General features: G+C 51.3%; 3 protein-coding genes across 5 annotated transcripts in view; 1 reads left to right on the top strand and 2 right to left on the bottom strand.

Moving 5' to 3' along the window:
- Positions 1 to 256: 256 nt before the first annotated feature.
- SNRNP25 (small nuclear ribonucleoprotein U11/U12 subunit 25) lies at positions 257 to 5,170 on the bottom strand. Its single transcript, XM_053364097.1, has 6 exons — positions 5,027 to 5,170; positions 4,855 to 4,951; positions 4,047 to 4,152; positions 2,815 to 2,889; positions 1,585 to 1,647; positions 257 to 637 (listed from the first exon to the last, which is right to left on the bottom strand). Exons 1-5 carry the CDS (start codon positions 5,168 to 5,170, stop codon positions 1,593 to 1,595), a joined length of 477 nt encoding a protein of 158 aa, XP_053220072.1. The 3' UTR covers positions 257 to 637; positions 1,585 to 1,592.
- Positions 5,171 to 5,179: 9 nt separating this feature from the next.
- On the top strand, positions 5,180 to 7,605 carry POLR3K (RNA polymerase III subunit K). Its single transcript, XM_053364101.1, has 3 exons — positions 5,180 to 5,364; positions 6,530 to 6,617; positions 7,392 to 7,605. The coding sequence occupies exons 1-3, from the start codon at positions 5,254 to 5,256 to the stop codon at positions 7,517 to 7,519; spliced, it is 327 nt and encodes a 108-aa protein (XP_053220076.1). The 5' UTR covers positions 5,180 to 5,253; the 3' UTR covers positions 7,520 to 7,605.
- Positions 7,606 to 7,968: 363 nt separating this feature from the next.
- GTF3C1 (general transcription factor IIIC subunit 1) overlaps positions 7,969 to 17,561 on the bottom strand; it is a 39,479-nt gene continuing 29,886 nt past the window's right edge. For all 3 annotated transcript variants that reach the window (XM_053364069.1, XM_053364071.1, XM_053364072.1), the window contains exons 31-37: positions 16,243 to 16,530; positions 14,617 to 14,879; positions 13,498 to 13,781; positions 11,733 to 12,279; positions 10,469 to 10,508; positions 9,005 to 9,197; positions 7,969 to 8,266 (exon numbers count right to left, since the gene is read on the bottom strand). In XM_053364069.1, coding sequence (XP_053220044.1) covers positions 8,045 to 8,266; positions 9,005 to 9,197; positions 10,469 to 10,508; positions 11,733 to 12,279; positions 13,498 to 13,781; positions 14,617 to 14,879; positions 16,243 to 16,530 — 1,837 coding nt within the window. In that variant the 3' untranslated portion in view covers positions 7,969 to 8,044. The remainder of the gene's footprint in view (positions 8,267 to 9,004; positions 9,198 to 10,468; positions 10,509 to 11,732; positions 12,280 to 13,497; positions 13,782 to 14,616; positions 14,880 to 16,242; positions 16,531 to 17,561) is intronic.

Raw genomic sequence — 17,561 nt, 5'->3', positions numbered from 1 at the left:
AAGGCAAGACCCTCAAAATGAAGGAGCCCCCTGATGCTGAGAGAGACCCTAGATGCCCTTTCCTGGGATGAATCATCTTGTGTTGGGAGGGAGGGTGGGGGACCAAGTTGGGGGCTTGGGGTCCCTTCAAACCCTACACTTCTATGATTCCATGCCCCCAAGTCACCTGGGCTGCGCTTTCTGCAAGCTCCTCCTGGGTTTGGGGACGTTACCCCATTCTGCAAGAGCCGCTTCTCCAAATCACAACACAGCCGCCTCCCATTGTTCATGCACTTTATTGAAAGTCCAGTTAAGGGTGACGCCTCCAGCGGGTGAGTCTTTGGCTGGGCACCCGCTGGTGAGGTGCTGCTGTGTGGCTGTTGCTCCCAAATCCGCCCAGTTCACAGGCAGTCCACTCTCTTCTAACCTGGACTCACAGCTGCCTTTGCCAGCCTCGGAGGAAACACCTTTGCCCTCCTGGGTCCAAAACGACGCCCCCCTTCTGGCAGCAGTGGTCCCTCGGGTGACTCAGTTGCTGACCAGACGGAAGCAAAGCAAGTCTGAAGGGCTCCTGGGTCACAGCTGTGGCTTTCAAAGAGTGGCCTCTCCCCATTTCAGAAACGCCAAGCGGCGCTCAGAGAGCCTCCCCAAAGGGCACCTGTAGGGGAAGACAAGGGCCAAAGGCTCCTTTAGGCCTGAAAAGCAGCTGCTGGGCTCTCCAAATATTTGAGGGCAGCTGAATGTAGCTCAGAGCCTCTGCTTTGAGCACTGCAAAACCTCACTGCATTCAGGTCCAGAGCGAGAAAACCTGCCCCCCCCCCCCAATCCTGGTGAGGTCATGTTGGTTATGGGGACCAAGTATGAGCCTTGTGGCTTCAGCATCTGCTCACATCCAAGGCTGATGGATCTAACAAAACTGCCCCCCCTGCCTGACAAAGCCACTAGCACCTTTCTCCAGAAGGCAAGCACAGCTGGTGGAGGGGGCACTTTCTGCCTGCCAGCTACGGAATAAAACAATTTCCCGAACTGACCCCCAGATGCTCAGCTTAAAAGCACAGTTCCCCCCCAAGAAAATTCTACTTTTCACCATGTTCTAAACTAGAGGTCAGCAAACTTTTTCAGTAGGGGGCTGGTCCACTGTCCCTCAGACTTTGGGGGGGGCACCTATTTTTTTGGGGTGTGTGTGTAATGAACGAAGACCAGGCAGGCCTCACAAATAACTCAGAGATGCATTTTAATAAATGCACACATTCTACTCATGTAAAAACATTCTGATTCCCAGACCATCCGAGGCCGGATTTAGAAGGTGATTGGGCCAAATCCGGCCCCCAGGGTTTGCCTACCCATGTTGTAAATGATCACTTCTGATACTGCATTAAGCACGTTACTGAACCTAGTTCAGTTCAGCAGTGCTGGTTTCCTTCTCAGCAAAGGGAATCTGTTCCTTGCCTGTCCAGGACATTCAACGGACCCAAAGACTCCCCCTCCCCCCCAGCTTTCTCCTGCCCCCAGCAGAGCTGCTGAGAGGCAGCCAAGCACAAGACGTGGGGCAGCAGTGGGGAACAGAAGACCCAGCAAAGAGGTCAGGGGTATTTTGGGACTTGCCTGGCAGCTCATTTCCGGAGCTTTTTCACGAAGCTGACTTCATCTCGGTTTCGGATGCCGTACCTAAAAATAGTGTTGCTCACGTTACACGCCTGCCAAAACACACACATTGCCGTCGTGACAGACCCACCCACCCTTCTCCCCAAGGGCCAAGGAACATCAGGGGAGCAGCTGGACCAGGCCACCGTCCCGTCTAGTCCAGCACGCACACACACACACACACACACACACACACACACACACCCCTTCCCACTGCTCATCCCAGGGACCACAGCCTTTGTCCACAGGGCCAATTGTCTGTCTGTCTTTCTTTCTTTCTTTCCCCAAAAAGATTGCAAACATCAAATTCAAAATCCATATTCATTTTCTAACATAAGCCTATTACCTAGATTACCTAAAGCAAAATATATCTAATTGCTCTAGGCTTCCCTTTGCTATATGTAAATACAACGCAATTAACAAATTAACAAATTATATTATAAATGATATTATAGGTTCCCATATACCCCCCACTCCCCTTCACCCATGTGTAATCTCAATATTTTACTTCTTCCATCTTGTTGTGTTGTTATAATTTAATAATTATTCAATTGATTCTATTATTAATTTCTTGCTTACCCCTGCACGTTTTACACATTGTCTATTAACATTTCGATTCCAGAACCATATTTTTTCATGTATTGCTTCACTCCATCCCACTCTATAATTATTCTCTGATTTGAGTGGCCTCTAATAATTGCCATCAATTTTGCCATTTCTACAAACTCACAGAGTTTGTTTTGCCATTCTAACAGTGATGGGATTTTCTCCCCCTTCCACTAGTCTTATCTGCCAAGAACTGGCCCCCTCTCCTCTTGAAGCCACCTGAGGGGTGGCCAGCCCTGCGCCGTGTGATGCTGAATTCAACAGCTGAGTTCTGCGCTGAATATTGCTGCACCCTCACCCTGCTCCTCTTCTCCACTCTGAGCCTGTCCAGAGTCATAGCTTCTCAAATGCAATGTTTTATTTCTGGAGAAGAGAACAGCAGCCGCACCCCCTTTTTTGGCTCTCCCAAGTCCCAGGGCAGCCGGTTTCCTGCCCTTGCCTGACTGCTGGGGCTCCTCTCCTTCCCCCGCACAAGTCTGTAATGAACTCCAGCTGTGTTCCCCCCACCTTCCCTGGGACTCGGCCCCAAAATGATGCAAGTTGGGTGAGCCCCACCAAGGCCGGCCGGAGCCTCCCGAGACTCACTCTCTCAGCTTCTTCCTGTCATCTGTCAGCTTCTCTGCGCCAAACGTTAAGCAGTATGTTCGCCACACGTACTTCCTGCAAGGGGAGGTTTGCTTATTTATAAAAATACTTTCTATGCCGCTTTATCATAGTAATACAGCACAGCGGCTCACAGCGATATAAAACCACGCGGTAAAACTGTTACGGAAAAATCTAGGTGTGAGGCTGATCAGTCCCCCAGCTGGTCGGGCAGAGCCCACGGGTCCCTGTGGAATAAAGGAAGGAGTCCAGCCACCAGCCGGAGCAAATAGCTGTAGACCAAAGTTTATTGCGCAACAGGTTCAAAGAGGAATTTTGAACCCCGAGGATGGGGTGACAAGGACTTTTAAAAGTTTTCCACCATATCCCAGAATACAGTGCATACAGCATTATTGATACATCACTGCTACATCAGAAAAGGGGAGGGTTATACACGATTAACATAGGAGGAATGTGTTGGGGATACAGGATATGTATTGGGTATAGTACATTCTAAGCACCTATTACAAAGGGACAATAGAACTTGGGTTTGCCTAGTCTGCCACCTGGGCAAGTCCGGAGGAGTGCCTCTGCCCAGCGATTGACACCTATGAGTACCTTCCTGTGAGTATGTGACCTCCCACTTGAGGGATTATGGTGGGGATCGAGTGGTTTCCAAGTCCTTGGCCAATGAAGCAAATTGGCAGTGGAATGAAGGAAACTGGCAAAGGAGTTGATTTTACATTATTTTTAAAGCTAGGCAACTTCCCTGAGCTGTCAAGTTGAAAGGAGACATTTATGCATAATATTTGTAACATTTAACAACTTTAAAGATGTGCCCCCCCCGTAATTTACATAACAGAAATCATTTAACTTTTTATTGATTTTACTGCATGGTTTTATATTGCTGCACACCGTGGTGATTTACTTTTTTGATCCGTCGGTATATAAATATATTTAACAAGCAAGTTAAAAGGAAAAGAATTAAAAACAGGCGCCAGCAGACCATTGTGGTGGGATGTACTTGTAACCGCCTGCAAAGGCCTGGGGGAACAAAGGTTTTTGGCAGGCGTTTAAAAGTTGGCACAGAAGGTGCCTGCTGGCAGTGTGAGGGCGGAGGGCCGGCAGGTGGGAGCAGCCGATCCGAGGAGACTAAAGGCTGGCCCACCCGCCTGGGAGGGTCACACAGGAGGACCCCCCCACCCGTCCTGGGCAGGGGGAAGGGCTCAACTCACCAGCTTATGTGCTGGATGCCCCCTGCCCGCTCCTGCTTCAGCTGCACAAACCGCTGGATGGCTTTCTTCAGGTCCAGGACGCTGGCATTCTGCACCACCACCACGGCTGCGGAGAAGAAAGCGTCGTCATCACCCCCAGGCTGCATCTTGCGCATCCCGCCAGGACCCAGGAGGTGCTCAGGACACTCTCTCTTCTAATCCCCCCCCACTGGGAACACCTTCAGCACCACCTGAGGGAGGGGCTTTGCAGGGCAGAAAAGGAGGCCTTGGGCAGCGAAGGGGGGGCGTGTCTATCACAAAGTGGGCTCTGTGCGGGGAAAAGGGCTGGAAGGGCAATCAGGGCCTTGCTTGCTTGCCTTACTGTATTTTAATATTTTGCTGGAAGCCACCCAGAGTGGCTGGGGAAACCCAGCCAGATGGGCGGGGTAATAATAATAATAATAATAATAATAATAATATTTATACCCCGCAAATCTGACTGGGTCTCCGCAGCCACTCTGGGTGGCTTCCAACCAAATATCAAAAACAATACAGCGTCAGACATTAAAAACTTCCCTAAACTGGGCCCTAAACAGGTATAAATAATATAAATAAATAAATAATAAATTTATTTATAAATAAATAATAATAATTCCTCCCTGCACCTCCAGCGCATAAAGCCACGGGGGGAGGAGGCTGGGGGGCGTTTGCTCCTTCTGCTGAGTCTAGAGTGGGAAGGGTCCTCGGGGGTCATCCAGCCCACCCACCCCCCGCGAGGCCGGAATGTGGGCGGGGCCAGGTCCGAGGGGGCGGGGCGACGCCGACTCACGCATGGGGGCCTCGGGGGCGTCGGCTCTGCGCACGCGCACCGTCATGGCCTGGCCGTACTCGAGCGCCACCTGCGAGCCGATCTCCTCGGGGGTCACCTGACAAGGCAGAGGGGGCGGAGTCAGCGCGGTGATCGACGGGCCAGGCCGGCCCCGCCCCCTCGGGCGGCCTACCTGCGCGGGGAGGTCGCAGAGCAGCGGGTCCCTGACGAGGCGCGCCAGGCCGGCCTGCCACAGCTGCAGCACCTCGGCGTGGGCCGCGTCCACCGCGCCCTCCTCGCCCGCCTCCTCCTCCCTCGCCGCCTCAGGCGCCGCCATCTTGGGGAGGGGCGGGGTCTCCGCGGCCGGCCGGAAGCGGAAGTGCCTGGGCGTGGCTTGGGCGGCGAGGGGGCGCGGGCGCCATGCTGCTCTTCTGCCCGGCCTGCGGGAACGTCCTGGTGGCCGAGGAGGGCGCGCGCTGCCACCGCTTCGCCTGCACCACGTGCCCCTACGTGCGCAACGTCACGCGCAAGGTAGGGAGGGGGAGGCGAGGGGGTTCCCCGAGGGAGGGGGGTCTCCCCGTTCTCCCCCACCCCGCTCACGACCCCCCCTTCTCTCTTTTGTTAACGGAGAAATCTGAGTCTCCCTTGGACAAAAAACAAGGACACCGGGCAGGAATAGCAGAGCAAATTGGTCTTGATTGAAGACTGTTGTGACAGGACTCCCACCTGCCACCAGGTGGAACAAGATGGAAGCCCCAAACAAAAGAGAACCCAAACTTTTATTAGCTGCTAATCCCCATGTTGTTGTCTAGTCGTTTAGTCGTGTCCGCCTCTTGGTGACCCCCTGGACCAGAGCACGCCAGGCCCTCCTGTCTTCCACTGCCTCCCGCAGTTTGGTCAAACTCATGCTGGTAGCTTCGAGAACACTGTCCAACCATCTCGTCCTCTGCCGTCCCCTTCTCCTTGTGCCCTCCATCTTTCCCAACATCAGGGTCTTTTCCAGGGAGTCTTCTCTTCTCATGAGGTAGCCAAAGTCTTGGAGCCTCAGCTTCAGGATCTGTCCTTCCAGTGAGCACTCGGGGCTGATTTCTTTAAGAATGGATAAGTTTGATCTTCTTGCAGTCCATGGGACTCTCAAGAGTCTCCTCCAGCATGTTACAGCCCCCCAAACTACATCACTCATACATCATGAAAGGGGAGGTCTGGTGGCAGGAATCTGAGCATCCTGGACCCTGCCCCATGATTCCCCTTGCCCTCCACCAAACACCCATCAAGTGGAACAAAAGAGATATTTACATTTCCCTGTTTCCCAGCCAAGTGAATCCCACCCTTTTGTCTTCATCTGGGTTTGTTATTTCCGGAATGGCTACCTGTCTGGCACTCAGGTATCAGGATGCCAGGAATTATCACTCAGGCAGAGGGGCTGCTGAGGAGCTGAGCTCACCTGTCTATATGAATTTCTGAAGTTTTCCCAGTGAGCCAGTACATACATACATACATTGATCAGTAAATTCTTACATTTGGTATTGTGTAGCAGAGGCCCTTGGAATAGACAGGAAGAAACTGTGATTAAGTGTTTTGTGGGGACAAATCACAAAAGTGATTGTGCTGATTTTGGTAGTGGGCTGCATGTGCAGGATATCTGCTGGAGGGGCAACCCCCCCAACATATACATAAATTTCTGCAACACTTTCAGGTGACAAGCAGGCGCTACCCGAAGCTCAAGGAAGTGGATGATGTGCTCGGAGGGGCCGCTGCCTGGGAGAATGTGGACTCCACTGCAGGTGCCAAGGGGGGTGGGGTGGGAAAGGGGCCGGGGTCTCCCAGAGGGGAGTCTGCAGGGACCCCCAGGGTTCATCCATGCCAATCCTCTCGCAGGCATCACGGGGATCGAGCTCTTCTCCCGGGTTTGCCCCGTTTTCCCTGCCCACCTGCAGATGCTGCCGGTCAGGACAGAACCTTGGAGCTCCCTTTGGAAGGTGGAACCCATAATAATAATAATAATTTATTATTTCTACCCCACATCTGGCTGGGTTTCCCCAGCCACTCTGAGCAGCTCCCAAAAGAATATTAAAAACATGATAAAACATCAAACATTGAAAACTTCCCTAAACAGGGCTGCTTTCAGATGTTTTCTAAAAAGTCCGATAGTTGTTTATTTCCTTGACATCTGGTGGGAGGGCGTTCCACAGGGCGACCGCCACCACCGAGAAGGCCCTCTGCCTGGTTCCCTGTAGCTTTGCTTCTCTCTGAGAACGTTCTGGCCCCCGTGACTCTGATTTAAGAGGGAGCTCAGGAAGCTGCCTTCCGCAGAGTGAGACCCACCTGGCTGGCAGCCACAGATCCGCAGGGTTCCAGGCAGGGGCTCTGTCTCCCAGGCCTTTGGGGAGATGCAAAACAAGCGCCCCACTTGTCAGGTTGAGGGTCCTCATCATCTCCAGCCTCCACCAGCCTGGGGGCTTGAGGCTGCAGGAGCCACCCTCTGGCCTGGAGGGGGAGATGCTCCACCACCCACCGGGTCCTGACACCCTCTTCTTTGTCTCTCTCCTCCCCGCCAGAGCCGTGCCCCAAGTGCGAGCACCCGCGGGCCTACTTCATGCAGCTGCAGACGCGCTCGGCCGACGAGCCCATGACCACCTTCTACAAGTGCTGCAGCGCCCAGTGTGGACATCGCTGGAGGGACTGAGGCCGCAGTGGAGCTGACTGGGCAACGGGTGTGGGTGTCTGCTACTTTGTACATAATAAACAGTATATATGAGAAAGAGCTGCAAACATGTTCTCTCATTCTCTATGTGGAAGAAGGGCAGGGAGGGTTGCATCCTACACATTTCGGAGCCAAAATGCACACCTGCTCAAAGGGACAAGAGGAATGGTTGGAGAGCTTGGTGTTTAGGGGAGCACCCTAATTTTTTGCAGTCATTTCTGCTACGTTTTAAAAAGCTGGCTTGAGCTGAGGTTCCACAGATGAAAGTAGCTTCCCCCACCTGAGAGGAGCCACTGCCTTGCCCACAGTAGGAGCTGTTCACGTGTTTCACCTGCTTACCCTGTGCTGCCACAGCACCAGACTCTGCCACAGTCATCAGTATCCTCCCAGTTGTGTGTTATAGGGTCAAGCAAGAAGCTGAGAGTCAGGAGGAGGTACAGAAACGATCTCTTTATTAACAAAAGCACGCAACGACATTCACTGTCCTACTGTACAAAAGAGGCCTCATCACAAGGGAGCCATCTGCACCCACTTGTTCCAGTTCAGTTCATAGGGAAAGACCCTGCCCATTTTCAGGGTGCAGTCAACGGTGGGCTCGTAGAAGACAGCTGGCGTGCTGCTCAGTTTGGGGCTGCCGACCACCTCCTCAAGGGTCGGCTTCGAGAAGAGCGAGGCTGGTCTCTGCTGCTTCAAGTGGAATTTCCTGATGCAGCCAAGAGATTCAAGGCCCTGTAAAGCAAAACAGAGTTACTGAACGCTAACCTTTTTAAAAGTGTTGGGCGTAGGCTGTATTGAAAGCAGTGGTTTCATTGTGGGGGGCAAGTTGGACCGTCTGCATGTTGCTGGAATCCCAATTGGCCACGCTGGCTGAAGCTATTGAGAGATGTACAAGCAGTTCTGTCCATCACTGGCCATTTAGCATTTTCAACATGTAAAAAAATAGCAGCTGCTGATGGGCACATGTTAAGGTGGAGTGTGCCTCCTAAATGCCTTCCCTATGCAGAAAGAGAACCGTGGCCTTTCCTGAGGTGGTTCCCTCCTTGCCCTGAGCCACCACAGCCAGGCTCTGCTCCCTAACAATGGTAGGCGTTTGGGTGAGTAGGTCCTGCTCTGCATCCATCAAGGATGCAGAAAACCAGCGCTATTCTGCAGCTCCATCCCCAAATCTCCTAAATAGGAGTTGCCAGAAAATGCCTAAGTGCTTTACTCTGGCCTTGGAAGTAGGGTGGGAAACAAATGTGGCTAAATATAGAAACTTCTATTTTAAGACAGAGGCTGGGACTAGCTGATCTCCTTCCTCTGCCTCTGCCTTGGGCCTGTGCAGAAATGGCCATTCCCTTTTTTGCCACCAGCGGTTGCTGTTCTTGCATGCTGAGCACTGGGAAGGGACACAGGCAGCAACATGCAGGTAAGCTGGAAAGACCTGGGCAGAGTGGATCCACCTTGACCCCAGGAGACCAAACATACCTGCAGAATCTCCAGAAGAGCCACCGGCTGCAGGACGCCCAAATAGTGGTGGCACAGAGCTGCTTCCGTTATGCCAGGCTTGGTCATGATGTGGCAGAGAACCCCCTCCATAATGCCCTTGCAGACTGGCTTGTTCAGGCTGCCGTCCACGATGCGCCACGGCCGGCCGACAAAGCTGATGTTCCCACCAGCGCTGTTTTGAGAGCAGAGGTGCAAGGAGAGAGAGTGAGAGGAGCGGAACCCTGCTGGAATTGGCAAAGGGGCAGCCTCTCCCCCCATGAAGCAACCTGGATCCTGTGACTATCATCTTATTTGTGTGCCTTTTGTGTGGGAAATTCGAAAGGAAGTAACATGAGAATGGGCCTTCTTTGGGGTGGCTTCCTGCTTGACGGGCACATTCCTGATCTTTAGGCACCAGTCAAAAACTTCCCTCTATAATCAGGCCTTTGATTATCTGTGGCTTTTTAGAAGTGGGTGGGATGTTTCTAATTTATTTCTCTCCTTGGTTCTAATTATATGGGCTTTTGTTTTGTTATTTGGTTGGCTGGTTGTAAGTTGCTTTGGGCAAGGTAAAACGACTAACAAATTTAACAAATAATGCACTTGTAGGCACAGGCACAGGCCAGGCCCCGCTGAAGGCTGCAGCACAGTGAGTGAGCAGATCCCAGCAGCTTTTGGTGGTCTGTCCAGCTAGGCCTACTCGCATCTCAACTTAAGAGCCAGAGGCATCTTTAAGACTGGTGCCAACCTCCTGGAGAACAACCCCCAGGGGGCAGGTTGGGTCTCCAAAGCACAATACAGCTGACTAGAGGTCCCAGAAGTACTGGAATCATCAGGAAGTCCCTCTCTGAAAACCCCTCAAATCCACCGGCACAAGTGCTGCACGGAGCCTCATTCCCTTTTGAGATCCTGCCACAGCAGCAGGAACATCTCAAGGGGTTTGGTGGGGAAAACCTGAATACCTGTTGTTTGCTTCTGAATACCAGTTTCCGCTTCTGAATGCCAGTAGCTGGAAACAGCAGGAGGGTGGGGTAGTGCCCTTGTGCTTGCAGATTTTCACAGGATCACAGAGCTGTAGAGTTGGGAGGGAATATGCAGCTGTCCCATACAGGGACTGAGGTTGCAACCTTGGTGGGGTCAGCATCAGGCTCTGACCAACTGTGTTCCATTACAATATCTGGTGAGAACACAATGCTGGAGCAGATGGGCCATTGGTCGGATCCAGCAAGATTTTCTTAAACTAACCAATGGGGGAGTTGGGAGTCCCTAAAACTTTCTGAGGTGGGTGCATGTCCTGGGAATCAAGTGAATGTGGTCGCTAATGTCTTAACTGCCTCTGACTACAAAGTGGGTGTGTTGAAGCAACACCGAAGCTGCTCTAATCCAAGTTATGTTGTGACTCTTTGGACGCAGCTCTGCTCAGGCAAAGGGAATTCTCTCGTTTCATCTGCTCTGCACACTCACCTTTCGTATTCTGCCTGCCATACTTTCCCCGCAGAAGATCCTAGGGAAAAGAGCAGAAAGCACAACTGGCATCAGGAGCACAACAACAGGGGTCCACCCCACCTCCTCAAATTGCTGGGCTGCGTTACAACTGCATGGATAGTTTGGATGAGCAGCACGACCAGGAGCAGGAAGGCCCCATGCAGATGGAAGGGGCTTGGGGAACAAAAAGCAGCCACCAGGAAGGAGCAATTCTTTAAAAAAAATTTTTTTAATGGAACCCCTTATATGGGATTTTGTATATAAATTTTCCCTCGGCTCTTTATGCTGGCCCATGTAGAACCAGCAAGGATAGTTGGCCCCAGGGCATATTTGATGTTTTCTCCCCTTAAGGCTTTGATCTATAGGCTACCACTAAAACGAGGCTGTATTTTAAACTGTATTCTAACCTATATTTTAATCAACTTGGTTTTTTAAAATGTTTTTACTGCATTTTATATTTGGTGTTAGCCGTCCTGAGACCGGTCTTGGCTGGGGAGGGCGGGGTATAAATAAAATATTATTATCGTAGAGAGTGCGACAGAGAGAGAGAAAATACTGACAAGGTAACAAGAAGATGGCAGGCCCTGTGGACTGGCTGGTGGTCTTGCCCCTCCATGGCTCTGCAGGAGCCCCAGGACAGCAGGCACGCCAAAGGCATGGCATGGGTGGGGCCATTTCCTACCAGGTCTGGGAGGGGGAGGCCCTGACTGACATGACTGACGGGATACAAAAGCTGGGGGGTTGGGGTTGGGGGGGAGGTCTTGTTGGTGTTGGTGCTGTTAAATATTTGCACCTTTATTTTGGATCTTATGGTTCATGCGGAAATTGTTCAATTTGGTTGTGTTCTTTTCAACTTTCAATGTATTTTTATGACTACTTTTCTAATGTTTGCAATTATTCAATTATTTAAATGCTGCAAGCCGCCTAGACAACGGTCAAAACGGTGGAAAGGCGGAACAAGTGACTGATACAAATAAAATGGCTGATGGATTGCCTCTGCACAAAGGCCCTCCCTATCACTCCAACCCCAGTTGCTGGAGGGACGAGGGGGGGGGCTTGTGCTCAGGTCCTGCTTGGGGGCTTCACCGTGAGTTGCCTGGCTGGCCACTAGGAGAAGAGGATGTGGGCCTGGATGGGGCCCCCTTTGGCCTGATCCTGCTGCAGGCTCCCACCAACCCATTCCTGAAGTTTCTCCTGCCTGCCAAGTGTGGAGAAGGAGCTCAGTGGGGCTCCTCACACCTACCGCTGGAGTCGCCAGGGGCTGCTTCCGGCTGCGAGACGGGATCCTTGCGTGGCTCCCTGGTGTGATCACCACAGTCTTCAGCTTCCTGGCTGCTCAGGCCAGAGGCCTCTTTCCCACTGTCCTTCCCCACAGCGTCCATCCTGTAGCCTCGTATGGAGCCTGGCTCTGGTGCGGCCGTTCCTTCTTGAATCTCTGGAGTCCTTGCGCCACCAGGGCTGGCATTCAGGGCCGCAGAGCTGTTGGCTCCTTCTCCCGGCATGCTCTGGGTGCCTTGGGCAGCAGCTTCTCCATCCAGACTCTCCTCCTCCGTCTTCTGCCTTTTCCTTGCTGGTTCTTGCTCCAACAGAGCAGGAGAAGCCCTGCTGAGCTCTGTCTCCCCTGACTCAGGCGGGTCCTTCGGGAGAGCAGAGTCTTTGCCTTGCAGGACTTCGCCACCATCCTCCTTGAGGCGTGCAGAGTGCAGCAGCCAGGGGCCGGCGAATCTCCTTGCCACCAGCCGGGTGGTGTGGCCGCCGACTTCTAACACATGCTCCAGGTCAATGAGGTCCTAAGGGGGAGAAGGAAAACCAGGACCACCCTCAAAGAGAATCAGAGCAAAAGCCTACAGAACCAGATCTCTTAAGGTCCATGAATAACCATAGTTTAGAGGTCCCGGGCCCTAACAAAGTAAGCCTTCTCAGTGATGGCTCCGACCTGGTGGAATGCTCTGTTCCAGGAGACCAGGGCCCTGCAGGATTTAAACTCCTTCCGTCGGGCCTGTAAGACAGAGCTATTCCACCTGGCCTTTAATTTGAATTCAGCCTGATCTTTTATTTCCCTTCCCTTCCCTCCCCTTCCCCTTTTATGAAGATCACCCGCTCTGAGACCCCACAGCTAATTCTCCCCTGGCCTCCTCGCTGGCCCAAGTAGGACCAGTTCAGCCAGCTAGCCCTGGGGATTATCTAATGCTTATTAGATGGATTACCCCTAAATTGATTTCTGAACTTTGAATTTTATTGTTATTCATGTTTTTATACTGTATTTTATGCTGCTTTTACAATTAAGTGTTTTAAATTTGTTGTTAGCCGCCCTGGGCCCGCTTTTTGAACCTGGAAGGGCGAGGTATAAAATATAATCATCACCATTATCACCATCTCTCTCCCCATCACGTGGGGATCTCTGCAGTCCAAATTACAATTTGTGCTTGTCACATATGAAGGGGTTAAGACCCACAAAGTTGCAGAATTCCCAGACAGGACAATTTTTGAGGTCATATCCCCTACGTTCTGTGGTGGGAAAAGGAGTCAAAAGATCTTAATATTGTCTCCTTCCTGCTTGGCTCAATCTCTTTCTTCTTCTTGCCAAACCTTTGATGGCTCAGGATGTCTGTCCATTCTCCTCTGAGAGAAGATTCCATCTGGATTTTTAGAATGCAACTTAAAAAGTAGATTTGCCTGCCTTGTATTTGTTGCTGTTACTGCAGAAATCAAGGACAAGACTATCTAAAGCACGTAAACATTGTTTTTACGCTTACCATACATTTCATTGCCTGATTCTTTATTGAGAGGGAAGGGAAATTCCAGCCTGGTATCACAGTCTGGACAAAACAAAATTAAATTATTTAACCCTAGTCTCTAGTTTCTGTTTTAAATGTCGCAAGGGATGGTGACTTTTTAACTCTGCTAACCCAGCGTTTTAAATCCTAAGTGCATGCGAGACAGGAAGGAGAATGATCGTTAGTAAGCCTTTCCTACCTGACGAAATCCACCCGAGACATCGCACCCACCTGGAGGTACTGGGGCAAGAGCCGCGTGCGCTCCCCGCCGGCCACTTCGTAGTGCTGGAACTGCCTGGCAAGGTCCACTGTGACCACCCCAAAGTGGGAAGCCTCTCCGATGGCTCTGTAGACTTCCAGGGCGGCGGCAGCATCTGCAGGGCTGTAAGAGAGGCGCTCCAGGGACTGAAGAAGGTGGCCTGCCTGGCAGTCTTCTTCCTGGACACCAAGGAGTCTGGTGAAGGCGATGGGGAGGCAGGAGGCTCCGACGGGGAGGTTCTCCAGATCTGGTGGACCTGCAAGCACAAAATGGGGCGGGTCAGGACAGAGGAAGCCTGGCAGGCCACCCTAGCTAGCCGCTCTGCCACAAATGTGGGGGTCAGGTGGGATTGCTATGAGGAATGATGAAAAATGCAACACACCACTGTGTCAGCGATGAAAGCATTGCTTTGACTGGGCGTGCGTCATTTGGCATGCTTTCTGATCGAATCCCACAAGCCTCTGCACCTCTGCCATTTTCCTTCTCTACGCCTGACAGGCACATATAAGCATTCTAAAACAGACTGGTTGCTTCACCAGGCATCCTCAGTACATAAAGGTAGAAGGTAGCATTGATGTAGCTTTTGTTAGTTTGGTTAATCTTTAGATAGATCTTAAGGGCCAGCAACAGAGTTCACAATGGTAAATACGCTTTCCTTTCCTGCCTGTTTATGACCTCCGGGGTTTGCTGAAAGCATCCCTCCTTGATTCCTGTTTTATTTACTCTGAAACATGTATGCATGCTCAAAGTAGTCTTTGTAGTTAAAAGGATTTCTCTGATCTAACTTTGTCCCACATGGGGATGTTTTCGAAATGCTCAGAGGAAATCAGATTGGTTCTTACAAACACTGTGTTAAGAGTTTTTTTGTTAATAGAAGGGACCTGGGCCAGGGTGTGGCGGATTATTATGTGCACTTCCTCCCAGAGTCTTGCTGGCCAAGCCTCGTGTGTATTTTATTAATCAGGGTCCAAATCCTTCCTTGCTTTCAGAACGCAACACACACACAGGCAGCCCACTTCCTTCGCTGGCAGACGAAGCCATCGCCCTGCCAGGGGGAAGGTGAGGAAGAGGTCCTCTGCCTACAGACTGACCTTGGGCCCAGAGGCTGTCCTGGGCAGGGGTCTTCCTCATCTTCACCTTCACTTGGCAGGAATTGACGACGATGTTGTCGGTGGGGCTCAGGTTGCGAGTGCTGACGATGCCGGGGGCGTAGTAGCCTCTCATGAGGAGGTAGTTTGTGTGCGACGCCTGGTGGGCCTTCACTTCAATCTGTGGCTTGCTGGTCGCGTTCTCCTCCAAGTCCTCGTCGTCGTCCTCCTCGTCGTCGTCCTCCTCCAGCCCCTCTTTCCCCAGGCTGCAAGGAGCAGACAGGATCCCCCCCCCATTTCAAGGTCTGCTACATCAAAGGAGCAGCTCCCGCCACCAGTCCAACCAACCCCCCCCCCGCCAGCAGCATTTCCTGTGGGTTGCCCTCCTGTGTGGCCACGGGCCAGACACTATCTCTCAGCCTAACTTGCCCAGGTGGCTGTGCAACTCAAATGGGAGGAAAGAAGTGCCACATATTCTTCCTGGACTGACATGTAAGATCTATTAATCCCCACCAATCTAAAACCAAAAGCGGCTCTGGCACATTTGATTTGGGGTGGTATTCCATTTGCCATTTGTGTGTGGCTGATTCTGCTGTGGAATCTACAGCTGCTCTGCCAAGGTCCCCTGGTGCCAGTTCCCCTCTGGCCAGAAAGGATTCTGAAGCAGAGGTCGGTTCTCCACCCGAAGGACACCGCTGCTTTGCAAACATTGTTTAAACAGTCCTGTGAACATCTTTCTGTGGGGAGGGTAGGACTTGTCTAAAACGTTCACCCAATGACATAATGGCCTTTTGCATTAACCACTGTTATACATTTTCTGTTTCAGTTGTTTCCATCTGTTCTAGTTTATCTAGTTAATAAATAATAATAATAATAATCATAAATTTATTTATTTATTCATACCATGCCCATTTGGCTGGGTTTCCCCAGCTACTCTGGGCAGCTCCCAATAGAATATTATTATTATTATTATTAAACAAAAGAGATACAACCTCAAACATTAAAAACTTCCCTAAACAGGGATGCCTTGAGATGTCTTCTAAAAGTCAGATAGTTATTTCCTCGCCATCTGATGGGAGGGTGTTCCAAAAGGCAGGCACCACTACCGAGAAGGCCCTCTGCTTGGTTCCCTGTAACCTCACTTCTTGCAGGGAGCAAACGCCAGAAGGCCCTTGTTGCTGGACCTTGGTGTCTGGGCTGAACCATGTGGGTGGAGACGCTCCTTCAGGTGCACTGGGCTGAGGCCATTTAGTTGTTTTTGATCTTTTTGCAAACTGCAACCAACAAACATCACAACAACACAAGACAAAGGCAGCTCACTGATCTCGCTGCTGCTGCTGCTGCCTGAAGTGTGGAAGAGCAGCTACGAGCCTCTCCTTGCTCTTCTCTCTCCACATGTTCCCCACGTGTACCAAACCCCAGTCAATGGCCTCAGCAGGATTGCAAAGCCACCAGAAAAACCTCTTCCCCCTGGCTTAGCAGCTCACGCAGAGGCCTCAGGGAAAGGGGTTGAGGAAGAGCCCCAGGGCTGCTGCTGCTGCTGCTGTGCACCCCAAATGGGTGGGCGGGCTTCAGCTTACCTCCCCTCGCTGCCACCCCCTTCCAAACCAAGTGCCAAGGCAGCCCCACCTTTTAATGACTTCGTTCTCCACCAGGGTGCTGTCCACCACCACAATCTGCTCTGGGATCATCACGTCCACAGACACCAAGCCCAGGGAGGAGAGGGCCAGGATGGCGGCACAGTAGCCCCCAGGGCCGTCCAGAGGAAAGGTCACCATTTCCTCGGAGGCAAAGGAGTCGTCTTGGTCCTTGAAAGAGAAGCGAGTGGCTTGGTCCTGCGCTCCGGCTTCCTGGAGCTTCGAGAGGAACTGGTACGATTCGCTGCAGAGCATGGTGGGAAACCGCCACGTGAACACCCTGGAGAGAGAATCCGAGAATTGTCGAGTTGGAGGGGGGCCCCAGGGGTCCTGCAATGCAGGAATCACAGATAGATAATCCCTGGCAGAGATTTTCAGCTGACGTCACGATTTATGGCGGTCGATCTCCACTGCCCTCCAGGGAATTTAACAATGTTTTATTATGCCCTCCCCCCTCGACTGAAGTTGAATGGACTTCATTTAAAATTATCTCTGGACTGGACCAGGAGTGTAAGGGAGCAATTCCGAGTGAGAAGAGGAACAGCTACTAATTAAATCTGTCAAGAGGCTGCATTTGTGAAAAAGGTGTGTGCCGAGGAGGAACCCCAGAGTGGAATTTTAATGGCGGAGAATGGACACGTTATCTGGGAGTTATTTATAGCCACAGCCTGTATGCAAGTTGGTGGACAGCAGAAGGAATGGAATGCACAAAGAAAGATAGCGATTAACTCTCCCAGCGGACGAGGTCTGAGAGCAATGTTTATGAAGGACTACACACATGAAATGGATCCTGCATTTATGAGAAACAAGAAAAGTGCTGTATGTAAGGAAGCAATAAAGGTCAGCTGTGAGAATGGACTAACACATAGGTAGGCAAACTAAGGCCTGGGGGCCGGATCTGGCCCAATCGCCTTCTAAATCCGGCCCGCGGACAGACTGGGAATCAGCATGTTTTTACATGAGTAGAATGTGTGCTTTTATTTAAAATGCATCTCTGGGTTATTTGTGGGGCATAGGAATTCATTTCCCCAAAAAAATATAATTCGGCCCCCTACAAGGTCTGAGGGACAGTGGACCAGCCCCCTGCTCAAAAAGTTTGCTGGCCCCTGGACTAAGATCAAGAGAAGAATTAAAGAGGAGGTGAAAGAAGGATGAAGTGGCTACATGAGGAAGTAATGGACGTATGTTTGCAATAGGAGGGAGAACTTACTGTATTATATCAAAGTAATTTGAACTAATTTTGACTAATTTGTAATAATCTGGAAAACCAAGAAAAAGAGGAAGAGGAAGAAGAATCATCATCCCTGGCAG

The sequence above is a fragment of the Podarcis raffonei genome, chromosome 14 (assembly GCF_027172205.1).
Source record: "Podarcis raffonei isolate rPodRaf1 chromosome 14, rPodRaf1.pri, whole genome shotgun sequence".
Taxonomy (NCBI): Eukaryota; Metazoa; Chordata; class Lepidosauria; order Squamata; family Lacertidae; genus Podarcis; species Podarcis raffonei.
Note: the sequence above shows the minus strand (reverse complement) of the source record. Positions and strands in the feature narration are given on the sequence as shown.

What these genes read in the sequence shown, in the direction of transcription:
- POLR3K (XM_053364101.1), top strand. Translation starts at nt 5,254, where the DNA reads ATGCTGCTCTTCTGCCCGGCCTGCGGGAACGTCCTGGTGGCCGAGGAG. An exon ending in TGCGCAACGTCACGCGCAAG is followed by an intron (nt 5,365 to 6,529) that starts GTAGGGAGGGGG and finishes CAACACTTTCAG; the next exon opens with GTGACAAGCAGGCGCTACCC. An exon ending in GAATGTGGACTCCACTGCAG is followed by an intron (nt 6,618 to 7,391) that starts GTGCCAAGGGGG and finishes CCTCCCCGCCAG; the next exon opens with AGCCGTGCCCCAAGTGCGAG.
- SNRNP25 (XM_053364097.1), bottom strand. Translation starts at nt 5,170, where the DNA reads ATGGCGGCGCCTGAGGCGGCGAGGGAGGAGGAGGCGGGCGAGGAGGGC. An exon ending in CGCCCCCGAGGCCCCCATGC is followed by an intron (nt 4,153 to 4,854) that starts GTGAGTCGGCGT and finishes TCTTCTCCGCAG; the next exon opens with CCGTGGTGGTGGTGCAGAAT. An exon ending in GACAGGAAGAAGCTGAGAGA is followed by an intron (nt 1,648 to 2,814) that starts GTGAGTCTCGGG and finishes CACTATTTTTAG; the next exon opens with GTACGGCATCCGAAACCGAG.